At 44.5% G+C, this 19,641-nt stretch overlaps 1 protein-coding gene across 2 annotated transcripts in view; it reads left to right on the forward strand.

Moving 5' to 3' along the window:
- Nucleotides 1–19,641, forward strand: part of ZZZ3 (zinc finger ZZ-type containing 3) — a 367,019-nt gene that overhangs the window by 306,476 nt on the left and 40,902 nt on the right. For both annotated transcript variants that reach the window (XM_053693335.1, XM_053693334.1), the window contains exon 9: nt 13,518–13,673. In XM_053693335.1, the coding sequence (XP_053549310.1) occupies nt 13,518–13,673 (156 nt within the window). The remainder of the gene's footprint in view (nt 1–13,517; nt 13,674–19,641) is intronic.

Raw genomic sequence — 19,641 nt, forward strand, 5'->3', positions numbered from 1 at the left:
AGATTATCTCTGATATCACTGGGGGTAAGGGCCACGCCCTTCCTCAGGATCGGCCTTTCAAGGCAAAAAATAAACCTAATTTTCGTCCCTTTCGTAGAAACGGACCAGCCCGAGGTGCTACGTCCTCTAAGCAAGAGGGTAATACTTCTCAAGCCAAGCCAGCTTGGAGACCAATGCAAGGCTGGAACAAGGGAAAGCAGGCCAAGAAACCTGCCACTGCTTCCAAGACTGCATGAAATGTTGGCCCCCGATCCGGGACCGGATCTGGTGGGGGGCAGACTCTCTCTCTTCGCTCAGGCTTGGGCAAGAGATGTTCTGGATCCTTGGGCGCTAGAAATAGTCTCCCAAGGTTATCTTCTGGAATTCAAGGGACTTCCCCCAAGGGGGAGGTTCCACAGGTCTCAGTTGTCTTTAGACCACATAAAAAGACAGGCATTCTTACATTGTGTAGAAGACCTGTTAAAAATGGGAGTGATTCATCCTGTTCCATTAAGAGAACAAGGGATGGGGTTCTACTCCAATCTGTTCATAGTTCCCAAAAAAGAGGGAACGTTCAGACCAATCTTAGATCTCAAGATCTTAAACAAGTTTCTCAAGGTTCCATCGTTCAAGATGGAAACCATTCGAACTATTCTTCCTTCCATCCAGGAAGGTCAATTCATGACCACGGTGGATTTACAGGATGCGTATCTACATATTCCTATCCACAAGGAACATCATCGGTTCCTAAGGTTCGCATTCCTGGACAAGCATTACCAGTTCGTGGCGCTTCCTTTCGGATTAGCCACTGCTCCAAGGATTTTCACAAAGGTACTAGGGTCCCTTCTAGCTGTGCTAAGACCAAGGGGCATTGCTGTAGTACCTTACTTGGACGACATTCTGATTCAAGCGTCGTCCCTTCCTCAAGCAAAGGCTCACACGGACATCGTCCTGGCCTTTCTCAGATCTCACGGATGGAAAGTGAACGTGGAAAAGAGTTCTCTATCTCCGTCAACAAGGGTTCCCTTCTTGGGAACAATAATAGACTCCTTAGAAATGAGGATATTTCTGACAGAGGCCAGAAAAACAAAGCTTCTAGACTCTTGTCGGATACTTCATTCCGTTCCTCTTCCTTCCATAGCTCAGTGCATGGAAGTGATCGGGTTGATGGTAGCGGCAATGGACATAGTTCCTTTTGCGCGCATTCATCTAAGACCATTACAACTGTGCATGCTCAGTCAGTGGAATGGGGATTATACAGACTTGTCTCCGAAGATACAAGTAAATCAGAGGACCAGAGACTCACTCCGTTGGTGGCTGTCCCTGGACAACCTGTCACAAGGGATGACATTCCGCAGACCAGAGTGGGTCATTGTCACGACCGACGCCAGTCTGATGGGCTGGGGCGTGGTCTGGGGAGCCCTGAAAGCTCAGGGTCTTTGGTCTCGGGAAGAATCTCTTCTACCGATAAATATTCTGGAACTGAGAGCGATATTCAATACTCTCAAGGCTTGGCCTCAGCTAGCGAGGGCCAAGTTCATACGGTTTCAATCAGACAACATGACAACTGTTGCGTACATCAACCATCAGGGGGGAACAAGGAGTTCTCTAGCGATGGAAGAAGTGACCAAAATCATTCTATGGGCGGAGTTTCACTCCTGCCACCTGTCCGCTATCCACATCCCAGGAGTGGAAAATTGGGAAGCGGATTTTCTGAGTCGTCAGACATTGCATCCGGGGGAGTGGGAACTCCATCCGGAAATCTTTGCCCAAGTCACTCAGCTGTGGGGCATTCCAGACATGGATCTGATGGCCTCTCGTCAGAACTTCAAAGTTCCTTGCTACGGGTCCAGATCCAGGGATCCCAAGGCGGCTCTAGTGGATGCACTAGTAGCACCTTGGACCTTCAAACTAGCTTATGTGTTCCCGCCGTTTCCTCTCATCCCCAGGCTGGTAGCCAGGATCAATCAGGAGAGGGCGTCGGTGATCTTGATAGCTCCTGCGTGGCCACGCAGGACTTGGTATGCAGATCTGGTGAATATGTCATCGGCTCCACCTTGGAAGCTACCTTTGAGACGAGACCTTCTTGTTCAGGGTCCGTTCGAACATCCGAACCTGGTTTCACTCCAGCTGACTGCTTGGAGATTGAACGCTTGATCTTATCGAAGCGAGGGTTCTCAGATTCTGTTATCGATACTCTTGTTCAGGCCAGAAAGCCTGTAACTAGAAAGATTTACCACAAAATTTGGAAAAAATATATCTGTTGGTGTGAATCTAAAGGATTCCCTTGGGACAAGGTTAAGATTCCTAAGATTCTATCCTTCCTTCAAGAAGGATTGGAAAAAGGATTATCTGCAAGTTCCCTGAAGGGACAGATTTCTGCCTTGTCTGTGTTACTTCACAAAAAGCTGGCAGCTGTGCCAGATGTTCAAGCCTTTGTTCAGGCTCTGGTTAGAATTAAGCCTGTTTACAAACCTTTGACTCCTCCTTGGAGTCTCAATTTAGTTCTTTCAGTTCTTCAGGGGGTTCCGTTTGAACCCTTACATTCCGTTGATATTAAGTTATTATCTTGGAAAGTTTTGTTTTTAGTTGCAATCTCTTCTGCTAGAAGAGTTTCAGAATTATCTGCTCTGCAGTGTTCTCCTCCTTATCTGGTGTTCCATGCAGATAAGGTGGTTTTACGTACTAAACCTGGTTTTCTTCCAAAAGTTGTTTCTAACAAAAACATTAACCAGGAGATTATCGTACCTTCTCTGTGTCCGAAACCAGTTTCAAAGAAGGAACGTTTGTTGCACAATTTGGATGTTGTTCGCGCTCTAAAATTCTATTTAGATGCTACAAAGGATTTTAGACAAACATCTTCCTTGTTTGTTGTTTATTCTGGTAAAAGGAGAGGTCAAAAAAGCAACTTCTACCTCTCTCTCGTTTTGGATTAAAAGCATCATCAGATTGGCTTACGAGACTGCCGGACGGCAGCCTCCCGAAAGAATCACAGCTCATTCCACTAGGGCTGTGGCTTCCACATGGGCCTTCAAGAACGAGGCTTCTGTTGATCAGATATGTAGGGCAGCGACTTGGTCTTCACTGCACACTTTTACCAAATTTTACAAGTTTGATACTTTTGCTTCTTCTGAGGCTATTTTTGGGAGAAAGGTTTTGCAAGCCGTGGTGCCTTCCATTTAGGTGACCTGATTTGCTCCCTCCCTTCATCCGTGTCCTAAAGCTTTGGTATTGGTTCCCACAAGTAAGGATGACGCCGTGGACCGGACACACCTATGTTGGAGAAAACAGAATTTATGTTTACCTGATAAATTACTTTCTCCAACGGTGTGTCCGGTCCACGGCCCGCCCTGGTTTTTTTAATCAGGTCTGATAATTTATTTTCTTTAACTACAGTCACCACGGTATCATATGGTTTCTCCTATGCAAATATTCCTCCTTAACGTCGGTCGAATGACTGGGGTAGGCGGAGCCTAGGAGGGATCATGTGACCAGCTTTGCTGGGCTCTTTGCCATTTCCTGTTGGGGAGGAGAATATCCCGCAAGTAAGGATGACGCCGTGGACCGGACACACCGTTGGAGAAAGTAATTTATCAGGTAAACATAAATTCTGTTTTTTTTCCACCTGGAAACTATCCTTTCTAGAGTAATTATTTTCAACTTTCGCACTATCCCGGTGCGTCCAGTGAGTTATAAGGAGTGGAAATAGACCACTTTCCGATACTTAGAGCGGTTTCCCATACCCGACTTAGCTGAGGAGGCTGGGCAAACATTACCTACGGTGAAGGGAGTAGTTTCCAGCTTCACTAAGAGAACTACTTTTTCCTTGGAGAATAGTTGGTTTTTTTTCCCCAAAGGTTATATGAACAGAAATTGGAAATGGGATGTACACCAGGGCTTACAATGGCGTCCACCTGTGTACTTTAATACCGTCTTTAGTGCGGCAGCATTTTGGTTTGATGCGTTGTCTGATACTATTAAGCCAGAAACCCCCCTGAATAAAATCCAGTATAGGATAAAGGCTTTCAATTGGCTAAGTCCTTTATTTCAAATCTTGCCTTGAGGTTATAAAAATGGGAGCATGGTTTTCAGATTTCTCTAGCTTTCTGAGCCTTATGGTTAGAGCCTTGATTTTCAGATGTATGCTCTAAGTCTGAATTTTTTTTTAACGATCCATTACAAGAGGGCTTTGTTGGAACCTGGCTTGATGGAGATGGTCTCTTTTGAAGTTTAATAAAAAAAATTAAAAAAAAAAACTTAAGGATTCAATTAGCCTGCTGTTGAATCACGGGCAGCATGAAGACCATGTCCCCGATCCGGGATCGGATTTTGTAGGGGGCAAATTTTCAGTTTTCATTCAGGCTTGAGTTCGAGATGTTCCGTATCCCTGGACAATGAAATAGTGTTTCACGGATTCCAAGTGGACAGGTTTCGGTTTTCAAGATTCTCTGCATAACAAGAGAGGCGTTTTTACCTTGGGTAAGAGACCTCTCTTCCATGGGAGTGATTTGTCCCGTTCCAATACAGGAACAGGGGCAGGATTCAAGATTCTCTGCATAACAAGAGAGGCGTTTTTTCGCAATTGCAGTAATAAAGTGTGTTCAGTTTAAAATTTAAAGTGACAGTAACGGTTTTATTTTAAAACGTTTTTTGTACTTTGTTATCAAGTTTATGCCTGTTTAACATGTCTGAACTACCAGATAGACTGTGTTCTGAATGTGGGGAAGCCAGAATTCCTATTCATTTAAATAAATGTGATTTATGTGATAATGACAATGATGCCCAAGATGATTCCTCAAGTGAGGGGAGTAAGCATGGTACTGCATCATTCCCTCCTTCGTCTACACGAGTCTTGCCCACTCAGGAGGCCCCTAGTACATCTAGCGCGCCAATACTCCTTACTATGCAACAATTAACGGCTGTAATGGATAATTCTGTCAAAAACATTTTAGCCCAAATGAACACTTGTCAGCGTAAGCGCGGCTGCTCTGTTTTAGATACTGAAGAGCATGGCAACGCTGATACTAATATCTCTGAAGGGCCCCTAACCCAGTCTGATGGGGCCAGGGAAGTTTTGTCTGAGGGAGAAATTACTGATTCAGGGAACATTTCTCAACAGGCTGAACCTGATGTGATTGCATTTAAATTTAAGTTGGAACATCTCCGCATTCTGCTTAAGGAGGTATTATCCACTCTGGATGATTGTGACAAGTTGGTCATCCCAGAGAAACTATGTAAAATGGACAAGTTCCTAGAGGTGCCGGGGCTCCCAGAAGCTTTTCCTATACCCAAGCGGGTGGCGGACATTGTTAATAAAGAATGGGAAAGGCCCGGTATTCCTTTCGTCCCTCCCCCCATATTTAAAAAATTGTTTCCTTTGGTCGACCCTAGAAAGGACTTATGGCAGACAGTCCCCAAGGTCGAGGGGGCGGTTTCCACTTTAAACAAACGCACCACTATACCCATAGAGGATAGTTGTGCTTTCAAAGATCCTATGGATAAAAAATTAGAAGGTTTGCTTAAAAAGATGTTTGTTCAGCAGGGTTACCTTCTACAACCAATTGCATGCATTGTCCCTGTCGCTACTGCCGCATGTTTCTGGTTCGATGAGCTGATAAAGGCGGTCGATAGTGATTCTCCTCCTTATGAGGAGATTATGGACAGAATCAATGCTCTCAAATTGGCTAATTCTTTCACCCTAGACGCCACTTTGCAATTGGCTAGGTTAGCGGCTAAGAATTCTGGGTTTGCTATTGTGGCGCGCAGAGCGCTTTGGTTGAAATCTTGGTCGGCTGATGCGTCTTCCAAGAACAAGCTACTTAACATTCCTTTCAAGGGGAAAACGCTGTTTGGCCCTGACTTGAAAGAGATTATCTCTGATATCACTGGGGGTAAGGGCCACGCCCTTCCTCAGGATCGGCCTTTCAAGGCAAAAAATAAACCTAATTTTCGTCCCTTTCGTAGAAACGGACCAGCCCGAGGTGCTACGTCCTCTAAGCAAGAGGGTAATACTTCTCAAGCCAAGCCAGCTTGGAGACCAATGCAAGGCTGGAACAAGGGAAAGCAGGCCAAGAAACCTGCCACTGCTTCCAAGACTGCATGAAATGTTGGCCCCCGATCCGGGACCGGATCTGGTGGGGGGCAGACTCTCTCTCTTCGCTCAGGCTTGGGCAAGAGATGTTCTGGATCCTTGGGCGCTAGAAATAGTCTCCCAAGGTTATCTTCTGGAATTCAAGGGACTTCCCCCAAGGGGGAGGTTCCACAGGTCTCAGTTGTCTTTAGACCACATAAAAAGACAGGCATTCTTACATTGTGTAGAAGACCTGTTAAAAATGGGAGTGATTCATCCTGTTCCATTAAGAGAACAAGGGATGGGGTTCTACTCCAATCTGTTCATAGTTCCCAAAAAAGAGGGAACGTTCAGACCAATCTTAGATCTCAAGATCTTAAACAAGTTTCTCAAGGTTCCATCGTTCAAGATGGAAACCATTCGAACTATTCTTCCTTCCATCCAGGAAGGTCAATTCATGACCACGGTGGATTTACAGGATGCGTATCTACATATTCCTATCCACAAGGAACATCATCGGTTCCTAAGGTTCGCATTCCTGGACAAGCATTACCAGTTCGTGGCGCTTCCTTTCGGATTAGCCACTGCTCCAAGGATTTTCACAAAGGTACTAGGGTCCCTTCTAGCTGTGCTAAGACCAAGGGGCATTGCTGTAGTACCTTACTTGGACGACATTCTGATTCAAGCGTCGTCCCTTCCTCAAGCAAAGGCTCACACGGACATCGTCCTGGCCTTTCTCAGATCTCACGGATGGAAAGTGAACGTGGAAAAGAGTTCTCTATCTCCGTCAACAAGGGTTCCCTTCTTGGGAACAATAATAGACTCCTTAGAAATGAGGATATTTCTGACAGAGGCCAGAAAAACAAAGCTTCTAGACTCTTGTCGGATACTTCATTCCGTTCCTCTTCCTTCCATAGCTCAGTGCATGGAAGTGATCGGGTTGATGGTAGCGGCAATGGACATAGTTCCTTTTGCGCGCATTCATCTAAGACCATTACAACTGTGCATGCTCAGTCAGTGGAATGGGGATTATACAGACTTGTCTCCGAAGATACAAGTAAATCAGAGGACCAGAGACTCACTCCGTTGGTGGCTGTCCCTGGACAACCTGTCACAAGGGATGACATTCCGCAGACCAGAGTGGGTCATTGTCACGACCGACGCCAGTCTGATGGGCTGGGGCGTGGTCTGGGGAGCCCTGAAAGCTCAGGGTCTTTGGTCTCGGGAAGAATCTCTTCTACCGATAAATATTCTGGAACTGAGAGCGATATTCAATACTCTCAAGGCTTGGCCTCAGCTAGCGAGGGCCAAGTTCATACGGTTTCAATCAGACAACATGACAACTGTTGCGTACATCAACCATCAGGGGGGAACAAGGAGTTCTCTAGCGATGGAAGAAGTGACCAAAATCATTCTATGGGCGGAGTTTCACTCCTGCCACCTGTCCGCTATCCACATCCCAGGAGTGGAAAATTGGGAAGCGGATTTTCTGAGTCGTCAGACATTGCATCCGGGGGAGTGGGAACTCCATCCGGAAATCTTTGCCCAAGTCACTCAGCTCTGGGGCATTCCAGACATGGATCTGATGGCCTCTCGTCAGAACTTCAAAGTTCCTTGCTACGGGTCCAGATCCAGGGATCCCAAGGCGGCTCTAGTGGATGCACTAGTAGCACCTTGGACCTTCAAACTAGCTTATGTGTTCCCGCCGTTTCCTCTCATCCCCAGGCTGGTAGCCAGGATCAATCAGGAGAGGGCGTCGGTGATCTTGATAGCTCCTGCGTGGCCACGCAGGACTTGGTATGCAGATCTGGTGAATATGTCATCGGCTCCACCTTGGAAGCTACCTTTGAGACGAGACCTTCTTGTTCAGGGTCCGTTCGAACATCCGAACCTGGTTTCACTCCAGCTGACTGCTTGGAGATTGAACGCTTGATCTTATCGAAGCGAGGGTTCTCAGATTCTGTTATCGATACTCTTGTTCAGGCCAGAAAGCCTGTAACTAGAAAGATTTACCACAAAATTTGGAAAAAATATATCTGTTGGTGTGAATCTAAAGGATTCCCTTGGGACAAGGTTAAGATTCCTAAGATTCTATCCTTCCTTCAAGAAGGATTGGAAAAAGGATTATCTGCAAGTTCCCTGAAGGGACAGATTTCTGCCTTGTCTGTGTTACTTCACAAAAAGCTGGCAGCTGTGCCAGATGTTCAAGCCTTTGTTCAGGCTCTGGTTAGAATTAAGCCTGTTTACAAACCTTTGACTCCTCCTTGGAGTCTCAATTTAGTTCTTTCAGTTCTTCAGGGGGTTCCGTTTGAACCCTTACATTCCGTTGATATTAAGTTATTATCTTGGAAAGTTTTGTTTTTAGTTGCAATCTCTTCTGCTAGAAGAGTTTCAGAATTATCTGCTCTGCAGTGTTCTCCTCCTTATCTGGTGTTCCATGCAGATAAGGTGGTTTTACGTACTAAACCTGGTTTTCTTCCAAAAGTTGTTTCTAACAAAAACATTAACCAGGAGATTATCGTACCTTCTCTGTGTCCGAAACCAGTTTCAAAGAAGGAACGTTTGTTGCACAATTTGGATGTTGTTCGCGCTCTAAAATTCTATTTAGATGCTACAAAGGATTTTAGACAAACATCTTCCTTGTTTGTTGTTTATTCTGGTAAAAGGAGAGGTCAAAAAAGCAACTTCTACCTCTCTCTCGTTTTGGATTAAAAGCATCATCAGATTGGCTTACGAGACTGCCGGACGGCAGCCTCCCGAAAGAATCACAGCTCATTCCACTAGGGCTGTGGCTTCCACATGGGCCTTCAAGAACGAGGCTTCTGTTGATCAGATATGTAGGGCAGCGACTTGGTCTTCACTGCACACTTTTACCAAATTTTACAAGTTTGATACTTTTGCTTCTTCTGAGGCTATTTTTGGGAGAAAGGTTTTGCAAGCCGTGGTGCCTTCCATTTAGGTGACCTGATTTGCTCCCTCCCTTCATCCGTGTCCTAAAGCTTTGGTATTGGTTCCCACAAGTAAGGATGACGCCGTGGACCGGACACACCTATGTTGGAGAAAACAGAATTTATGTTTACCTGATAAATTACTTTCTCCAACGGTGTGTCCGGTCCACGGCCCGCCCTGGTTTTTTTAATCAGGTCTGATAATTTATTTTCTTTAACTACAGTCACCACGGTATCATATGGTTTCTCCTATGCAAATATTCCTCCTTAACGTCGGTCGAATGACTGGGGTAGGCGGAGCCTAGGAGGGATCATGTGACCAGCTTTGCTGGGCTCTTTGCCATTTCCTGTTGGGGAGGAGAATATCCCGCAAGTAAGGATGACGCCGTGGACCGGACACACCGTTGGAGAAAGTAATTTATCAGGTAAACATAAATTCTGTTTTTTTTCCACCTGGAAACTATCCTTTCTAGAGTAATTATTTTCAACTTTCGCACTATCCCGGTGCGTCCAGTGAGTTATAAGGAGTGGAAATAGACCACTTTCCGATACTTAGAGCGGTTTCCCATACCCGACTTAGCTGAGGAGGCTGGGCAAACATTACCTACGGTGAAGGGAGTAGTTTCCAGCTTCACTAAGAGAACTACTTTTTCCTTGGAGAATAGTTGTTTTTTTTTCCCCAAAGGTTATATGAACAGAAATTGGAAATGGGATGTACACCAGGGCTTACAATGGCGTCCACCTGTGTACTTTAATACCGTCTTTAGTGCGGCAGCATTTTGGTTTGATGCGTTGTCTGATACTATTAAGCCAGAAACCCCCCTGAATAAAATCCAGTATAGGATAAAGGCTTTCAATTGGCTAAGTCCTTTATTTCAAATCTTGCCTTGAGGTTATAAAAATGGGAGCATGGTTTTCAGATTTCTCTAGCTTTCTGAGCCTTATGGTTAGAGCCTTGATTTTCAGATGTATGCTCTAAGTCTGAATTTTTTTTTAACGATCCATTACAAGAGGGCTTTGTTGGAACCTGGCTTGATGGAGATGGTCTCTTTTGAAGTTTAATAAAAAAAATTAAAAAAAAAAACTTAAGGATTCAATTAGCCTGCTGTTGAATCACGGGCAGCATGAAGACCATGTCCCCGATCCGGGATCGGATTTTGTAGGGGGCAAATTTTCAGTTTTTATTCAGGCTTGAGTTCGAGATGTTCCGTATCCCTGGACAATGAAATAGTGTTTCACGGATTCCAAGTGGACAGGTTTCGGTTTTCAAGATTCTCTGCATAACAAGAGAGGCGTTTTTACCTTGGGTAAGAGACCTCTCTTCCATGGGAGTGATTTGTCCCGTTCCAATACAGGAACAGGGGCAGGAATTTTATTCACATCTATCTATCTAGTTCCCAAAAAGGAGGGAACCTTCACACCTATCTTAGACCTCAAGAGTCTAAACAAGCTTCTCAGAGTTCCATTTTTCAGAACGGTATTTATTTGTACCATCCTTCCATTGATCTAGAAGGGTCAATTTATGACAAAAGTGGATCTATAGGATGCATATTTTTATGTTCCTATCCATAGAGGTCATCACATGTTCCTGAGTTTTTTTTTGCCTTCTAGGCAAACGCTTTCAGTTCGTGACTCTTCCTTTCGGTCTGGCCACGGCACCCAGAATTTCCACAATGGTTCTGGGGTCTCTGCTAGCGGTTCTAAGACCGTGGGGCATTGCGGTGGCGCCTTATCTGGATGATATTCTAATCCAGGCGTCATCTAGTCAGCAAACAAGGTCCCATACCGACATTGTACTATCCTTCCTGAGAACTCACGGGTGGAAGGTAAATCTGGAAAAGAGTTCTTTTAATTCCGAAGATAAGAGTTCCCTTTCTTGGGAACTTTAATCGACTCTATACCCATGAGAATTTTTCTGACAGAGGTCAGACAGTCAAATATTCTGAATACATGTCGAGCCCTTCAGTCCACTCCTCAGCCGTCAGTGGCTTAGTGCATGGAGGTAATCGGATTGATGGTGGCGGCAATGGACATCTTACCGTTTGCTCGGTTTCACCTCAGGCCTCTGCAGCTAAGCATGCTCAGGCAGTGGAATGGAAATTATACAAATTTGTCTCCTTGAATAACCCTAAAATAGGAGACGAGGGACTTTTTTCCATGGTGGTTGTTTCTGGATCATCTATCCCAGGGGACATGCTTTCGCAGACCTTCCTGGGTGATTGAGACAACGGACACCATTTTTTTTGGGATGGGGAGCTGTCTGGGGCTCTTTAAAGGCTCAGAGTATGGACTCAGGCAGAGTCTCCCTTTCCCATCAACATCCTAGAGCTGAGGGTGATCTTCCATGCCCTTCAGGCCTGGCCTCAGTTGGCTTCGGTCCAATTCATCAGATTCCAATCAGACCACATAGCGGCAGTGGCTTACATCAATCATCAGGGAGGAACAGGGAGTTCCTTACCGATGACCGGTGTAGCCAAGATAATCCAGTGAGTGGGGACCTATTCTTGTCATCTGTCGGCGATCCACATCCCAGGTGTGGACCAATGAGAGACTGTTTTTCTGTGCAGACAGACTTTTCATCCGGAAGAGTGGGAACTACTTCCGGAAATATTCTCCAACCTGATTCTCAAAGGGGATCGGCCGGAGCTGGATCTCATGGCGTCTCGTCAGACTGCCAAGTTCCCGAGATATGGGTCCAGGTCCAGTGATCCCTAGGCCGAGCTGATAGATGCCTTGGCAGTTCCTTGGTCCTTCAGCCTAGTATATCTATTTTCCCTGTTTGCTCTTTTCCTCCGGGTTATTGCTTGTATCAAACAGGAGAAGGCGTTAGTTATCCTCATCGCTCCTGCGTGGCCTCGCAGGATTTGGTGTGCTGATCTGGTGGACATGTCATCCCTGCCACCTTGGAAGCTTTCATTGAGGAAGGACCTTCTCATTCAGGGAGCCTTGCTTCACCAGCATCTAGTTTCTCTGATTCTGTCATAGATACCTTAATTCAGGCGTGTAACCCTGTAACTAGGAAGATTTACCATAAGATATGGTGCAAATATCTTTATTGGTGTGGATCCAAAGGCTACTCATGGAGTAGAGTTCGGATTCGCAGGATTTTGTTTTTTCTCTGAGACGGATTGGAGAAGGGTTTATCAGCAAGTTCCCTAAAGGGGCAGATTTCTGCCTTGTCTATTTGTTTCACAAGCGTCTGGCAGACGTACCAGATATTAAATCCTTTTGTCAGGTTTTGATTAGAATCAGGCCTGTGTTTAAACCACTTGCTCCTCCATGGAGTTTGAATTAAGTTCTTAAAAGTTCTTCAAGGGGTTCTGTTTGAACCTATGCATTCCATAGATAGTAAGTTGTTATCTTGGAAAGTTTTATTTCTTGTTGCCTTTTCTTCTGCTCGAAGAGTGTCTGAGCTTTTGGCATTATACTATACTTCACCTTACCTTTTTCATTCGGATAAGGTGGTTTTTCGTACTAACCTTGGTTTTTCTTCTAAGGTTGTTTCAAACATGAACATTAATTAGGAGATTGTTGTTCCTTCTTTGTGTCCTAATCCTCCTCCTCAGAAGGAAGTAAGGATGAAATCCGTGGACTCATCGTGTCTTTAAAAAGAAAAGAAAATTTATGCTTACCTGAAAAATGTGTTTCTTTTTAGACACGATGAGTCCACGGCCCGCCCTGTTCTATGAGACAGGTTATTAATTTTGTAAACTTCCGACACCCCTGCACCTTGGCTTTTCCTTTCTCTTCCTAACTTCGGTCGAATGACTGGAGTGGGAGGGAAGGGAGGAGCTATATATACAGCTCTGCTGTGGTGCTCTTAGGCTCCTCCTGCTGACCAGGAGGCATAATCCCACAAGTGAAGATGAAATCCGTGGACTCATCGTGTCTAAAAAGAAACAAATTTATCAGGTAAGCATAAATTTTCTTTTTCCCAAACTTTTTACAAGTTTGATGTGTTTGCTTCGGCTGAAGCAGCTTTCGGGAGAAAACTTTTGCAGGCTGTGGTGCCCTCAGAATAGGGTCTGCCTCTTTTTTGTTCCCTCTCGTTATTCCTTCAGTGTCCTCTGGAGCTTGGGTAGAGTTTTCCCAACAGTAAGGAATGAAGTTGTGGACTCTCCCTGCCTTATGAAAGGAAAACATAATTTATGCTTACCAGATAAATTCCTTTCCTTCCTGGCAGGGAGAGTCCACGACCCCGCCTGTAATTTATTTTTAATTGGGCGCCTCCTTTTTTATATTCTGGCACCTTTATACCCTGATGTTTCTCCTACTTTTCCTTGTTTCCTCAGCAGAATGACTGGGGGATAGGGGAAATGGGAGGGATATTGTTTTTGTTTGGTTTCTTGTAAGCTTTTTGAGTGACTCCAAAGACTTTGAAAATAAATTGGAAATAGGTTATCTTTTTTTTTTATTTTTAGTTTTTGAAGTGTTGATAACTCTGCATATACTTAAGTTTTTATCAACAAACAGAAATTTAGAATAAGTTTGTTTTTCTGTTCTCATTTCTTATTATAAAGTCTTTAGGCAAACGACACCATATTCTCAACAAGCATCTCTTCCGACCATCTACCTTCATGACATCCCACGAACCACCTGTCTTCATGGATGAGGACGACGACCGCTCCAGTTTTACTAGCAGGGATCTTGATGCAGCTGGTGATGACGAAATATCGGTAATTTCTACTTTCTGACTTTTAAACAAAACGGCATTTCTAAATGATTTTAATATTTAATTCTTTAATTTCTTCTGTTATGTGTGATCAGTCCACGGGTCATCATTACTTCTGGGATATAACTCCTCCCCAACAGGAAATGCAAGAGGATTCACCCAGCAGAGCTGCATATAGCTCCTCCCCTCTACGTCACTCCCAGTCATTCTCTTGCACCCAACGACTAGATAGGATGTGTGAGAGGACTATGGTGATTATACTTAGTTTTTATAACTTCAATCAAAAGTTTGTTATTTTACAATAGCACCGGAGCGTGTTATTACCTCTCTGGCAGAGTTTGAAGAAGAATCTACCAGAGTTTTTTTACTATGATTTTAACCGGAGTAGTTAAGATCATATTGCTGTTTCTCGGCCATCTGAGGGAGGTAAAAGCTTCAGATCAGGGGACAGCGGGCAGATGAATCTGCATTGAGGTATGTAGCAGTTTTTATTTTCTGAATGGAATTGATGAGAAAATCCTGCCATACCGTTATAATGACATGTATGTATACTCTACACTTTAGTATTCTGGGGATGGTATTTCACCGGAATTACTCTGTAAAAAGTACATTAAACCTCTTAATAGGTATTTATCATGTTAAACATTTCTGCTGGAATGTAGAATCGTTTGCATTTTCTGAGGTACTGAGTGAATAAATATTTGGGCATTATTTTTCCACTTGGCAGTTTGCTTGTTTTAATTGTGACAGTTTCGTTTCTCTCTCACTGCTGTGTGTGAGGGGGAGGGGCCGTTTTTTGGCGCTCTTTGCTACGCATCAAAAATTTCCAGTTAGTTACTCTTGTATTTCCTGCATGATCCGGTTCATCTCTAACAGAACTCAGGGGTCTTCAAACTTCTTTAGAGGGAGGTAGATTCTCTCAGCAGAGCTGTGAGACTTATATATTGACTGTGACTAAAAAACGTTGCTCTGTAATTTTTATGTCTCAAATTTAATTATTGTTAATTTACTAATGGGAACAAACCTTTGCTAAAAGTTGTGTTGTTTTTAAGGATTGATGCTATAACTGTTTTTCAGTTCATTATTTCAACTGTCATTTAATCGTTTAGTGTCTCTTTGAGGCACAGTACGTTTTTGTTAAATAAGATTGTAACCAAGCTGCAAGTTTATTGCTAGTGTGTTAAACATGTCTGATTCAGAGGAAGATACCTGTGTTATTTGTTCCAATGCCAAGGTGGAGCCCAATAGAAATTTATGTACTAACTGTATTGATGCTACTTTAAATAAAAGCCAATCTGTACAAATTGAACAAATTTCACCAAACAGCGAGGGGAGAGTTATGCCGACTAACTCGCCTCACGTGTCAGTACCTGCATCTCCCGCCCGGGAGGTGCGTGATAATATGGCGCCTAGTACATCTGGGCGGCCATTACAGATAACATTACAGGATATGGCTACTGTTATGACTGCAGTTTTGGCTAAATTACCAGAACTAAGAGGCAAGCGTGATCACTCTGGGGTGAGAACAGAGTGCGCTGATAATACTAGGGCCATGTCTGATACTGCGTCACAGCTTGCAGAGCATGAGGACGGAGAGCTTCATTCTGTGGGTGACGGTTCTGATCCAAACAGATTGGATTCAGATATTTCAAATTTTAAGTTTAAATTGGAAAACCTCCGTGTTTTACTAGGGGAGGTTTTAGCGGCTCTTAATGATTGTAACACTGTTGCAATACCAGAGAAATTGTGTAGGTTGGATAAATACTTTGCGGTACCGGCGAGTACTGACGTTTTTCCTATACCTAAGAGACTAACTGAAATTGTTACTAAGGAGTGGGATAGACCCGGTGTGCCGTTCTCACCCCCTCCTATATTTAGAAAGATGTTTCCAATAGACGCCACCACACGGGACTTATGGCAAACGGTCCCTAAGGTGGAGGGAGCAGTTTCTACTTTAGCTAAGCGTACCACTATCCCGGTGGAGGATAGCTGTGCTTTTTCAGATCCAATGGATAAAAAATTAGAGGGTTACCTTAAGAAAATGTTTGTTCAACAAGGTTTTATATTGCAACCCCTTGCATGCATCGCGCCGATTTCGGCTGCGGCAGCATTTTGGATTGAGTCTCTGGAAGAGAACCTTAGTTCAACCACGCTAGACGACATTACGGACAGGCTTAGAGTCCTTAAACTAGCTAATTCATTCATTTCGGAAGCCGTAGTACATTTAACCAAACTTACGGCTAAGAACTCAGGATTCGCCATTCAGGCACGTAGGGCGCTGTGGCTAAAATCCTGGTCAGCTGATGTAACTTCTAAGTCCAAATTACTTAATATACCTTTCAAGGGGCAAACTTTATTTGGGCCTGGTTTGAAAGAAATTATCGCTGACATCACAGGAGGTAAGGGCCACGCCCTGCCTCAAGACAAAGCCAAAGCTAAGGCTAGACAGTCTAATTTTCGTCCCTTTCGGAATTTCAAAGCAGGAACAGCATCAACTTCCACTGCACCAAAACAGGAAGGAGCTGTTGCTCGTTACAGACAAGGCTGGAAACCTAACCAGTCCTGGAACAAGGGAAAGCAGGCCAGGAAACCTGCTGCTGCCCCAAAGACAGCATGAACCGAGGGCCCCCGATCCGGGACCGGATCTAGTGGGGGGCAGACTCTCTCTCTTCGCCCAGGCTTGGGCAAGAGATGTTCAGGATCCCTGGGCGCTAGAGATCATATCTCAGGGATACCTTCTAGACTTCAAATTCTCTCCCCCAAGAGGGAGATTTCATTTGTCAAGGTTGTCAACAAACCAGATAAAGAAAGAAGCGTTTCTACGCTGTGTACAAGATCTGTTATTAATGGGAGTGATCCATCCGGTTCCGCGGTCGGAACAAGGACAAGGGTTTTACTCAAACCTGTTTGTGGTTCCCAAGAAAGAGGGAACTTTCAGGCCAATCTTGGATTTAAAGATCCTAAACAAATTCCTAAGAGTTCCATCGTTCAAAATGGAAACTATTCGGACAATCTTACCCATGATCCAAAAGGGTCAGTACATGACCACAGTGGATTTAAAGGATGCTTACCTTCACATACCGATTCACAAAGATCATTACCGGTATCTAAGGTTTGCCTTCTTAGACAGGCATTACCAGTTTGTAGCTCTTCCATTCGGATTGGCTACGGCTCCAAGAATCTTCACAAAGGTTCTGGGTGCCCTTCTGGCGGTACTAAGACCGCGAGGAATTTCGGTAGCTCCGTACCTAGACGACATTCTGATACAAGCTTCAAGCTTTCAAACTGCCAAGTCTCATACAGAGTTAGTTCTGGCATTTCTAAGGTCGCATGGATGGAAAGTGAACGAAAAGAAGAGTTCGCTTCTTCCTCTCACAAGAGTTCCATTCTTGGGGACTCTTATAGATTCTGTAGAAATGAAGATTTATCTGACAGAAGACAGATTAACAAAGCTTCTAAATGCATGCCGTGTCCTTCATTCCATTCAACTCCCGTCAGTAGCTCAATGCATGGAGGTGATCGGCTTAATGGTAGCAGCAATGGACATAGTTCCCTTTGCACGTCTACATCTCAGACCGCTGCAATTGTGCATGCTGAGTCAGTGGAATGGGGATTACTCAGACTTGTCCCCTACTCTGAATCTGGATCAAGAGACCAGAAACTCTCTTCTATGGTGGCTTTCTCGGCCACATCTGTCCAGGGGGATGCCATTCAGCAGGCCGGACTGGACAATTGTAACAACAGACGCCAGCCTACTAGGTTGGGGCGCTGTCTGGAACTCTCTGAAGGCTCAGGGACAATGGAATCAGGAGGAAAGTCTCCTGCCAATAAACATTCTGGAATTGAGAGCAGTTCTCCATGCCCTTCTGGCTTGGCCCCAGTTAAAAACTCGGGGGTTCATCAGGTTTCAGTCGGACAACATCACGACTGTAGCTTACATCAACCATCAAGGAGGGACAAGAAGCTCCCTAGCAATGATGGAAGTATCAAAGATAATTCGCTGGGCAGAGTCTCACTCTTGCCACCTGTCAGCAATCCACATCCCGGGAGTGGAGAACTGGGAGGCGGATTTCTTGAGTCGCCAGACTTTTCATCCGGGGGAGTGGGAACTTCATCCGGAGGTATTTGCCCAAATACTTCGACGTTGGGGCAAACCAGAGATAGATCTCATGGCGTCTCGCCAGAACGCCAAACTTCCTCGCTACGGGTCCAGATCCAGGGATCCAGGAGCGGTTCTGATAGATGCTTTGACAGCACCTTGGAACTTCGGGATAGCTTATGTGTTTCCCCCCTTCCCGCTGCTCCCTCGATTGATTGCCAAAATCAAACAGGAGAGAGCATCAGTGATTCTAATAGCGCCTGCATGGCCACGCAGGACTTGGTATGCAGATCTAGTGGACATGTCATCCTGTCCGCCTTGGTCTCTACCTCTAAGACAGGACCTTCTGATACAGGGTCCATTCAAACATCAAAATCTAACTTCTCTGAAGCTGACTGCTTGGAAATTGAACGCTTGATTTTATCAAAACGTGGTTTTTCTGAGTCGGTTATTGATACCCTGATACAGGCTAGGAAGCCTGTTACCAGAAGGATTTACCATAAGATATGGCGTAAATACCTATACTGGTGCGAATCCAAAGGTTACTCCTGGAGTAAGGTTAGGATTCCTAGGATATTGTCCTTTCTACAAGAAGGTTTAGAAAAGGGTTTATCGGCTAGCTCATTAAAGGGACAGATCTCAGCTCTGTCCATATTGTTACACAGGCGTCTGTCAGAGAATCCAGACGTCCAGGCTTTTTGTCAGGCTTTAGCTAGGATCAAGCCTGTGTTTAAAACTGTTGCTCCGCCATGGAGTTTAAACTTAGTTCTTAACGTTTTACAGGGTGTTCCTTTTGAACCCCTTCATTCCATTGATATAAAATTGTTATCTTGGAAAGTTCTGTTTTTAATGGCTATTTCCTCGGCTCGAAGAGTCTCTGAGTTATCAGCCTTACATTGTGATTCTCCTTATCTGATTTTTCACTCAGACAAGGTAGTTCTGCGTACTAAACCTGGGTTCTTACCTAAGGTAGTTACTAACAGGAATATCAATCAAGAGATTGTTGTTCCATCCTTGTGTCCAAATCCTTCTTCAAAGAAGGAACGTCTTCTACACAATCTGGATGTAGTTCGTGCCCTCAAGTTCTACTTGCAGGCAACTAAGGATTTTCGACAAACGTCTTCCCTGTTTGTCGTGTACTCTGGTCAGAGGAGAGGTCATAAGGCTTCGGCTACCTCTCTTTCCTTCTGGCTTCGTAACATAATTCGTTTAGCCTATGAGACTGCTGGACAGCAGCCTCCTGAAAGAATTACAGCTCATTCTACTAGAGCTGTGGCTTCCACTTGGGCCTTTAAGAATGAGGCCTCTGTTGAACAGATTTGCAAGGCTGCAACTTGGTCTTCGCTTCATACTTTTTCCAAATTTTACAAATTTGACACTTTTGCTTCTTCGGAGGCTATTTTTGGGAGAAAGGTTCTTCAGGCAGTGGTTCCTTCTGTATAATGATCCTGCCTATCCCTTCCGTCATCCGTGTACTTTTGCTTTGGTATTGGTATCCCAGAAGTAATGATGACCCGTGGACTGATCACACATAACAGAAGAAAACATAATTTATGCTTACCTGATAAATTCCTTTCTTCTGTTGTGTGATCAGTCCACGGCCCGCCCTGTTTTAAGGCAGGTAAATATCTTTTAAATTATACTCCAGTCACCACTTCACCCTTGGTTTCTCCTTTCTCGTTGATTCTTGGTCGAATGACTGGGAGTGACGTAGAGGGGAGGAGCTATATGCAGCTCTGCTGGGTGAATCCTCTTGCATTTCCTGTTGGGGAGGAGTTATATCCCAGAAGTAATGATGACCCGTGGACTGATCACACAACAGAAGAAAGGAATTTATCAGGTAAGCATAAATTATGTTTTTTTAAACACAAAT

Source organism: Bombina bombina, chromosome 10 (assembly GCF_027579735.1).
Source record: "Bombina bombina isolate aBomBom1 chromosome 10, aBomBom1.pri, whole genome shotgun sequence".
Classification (NCBI taxonomy): Eukaryota; Metazoa; Chordata; class Amphibia; order Anura; family Bombinatoridae; genus Bombina; species Bombina bombina.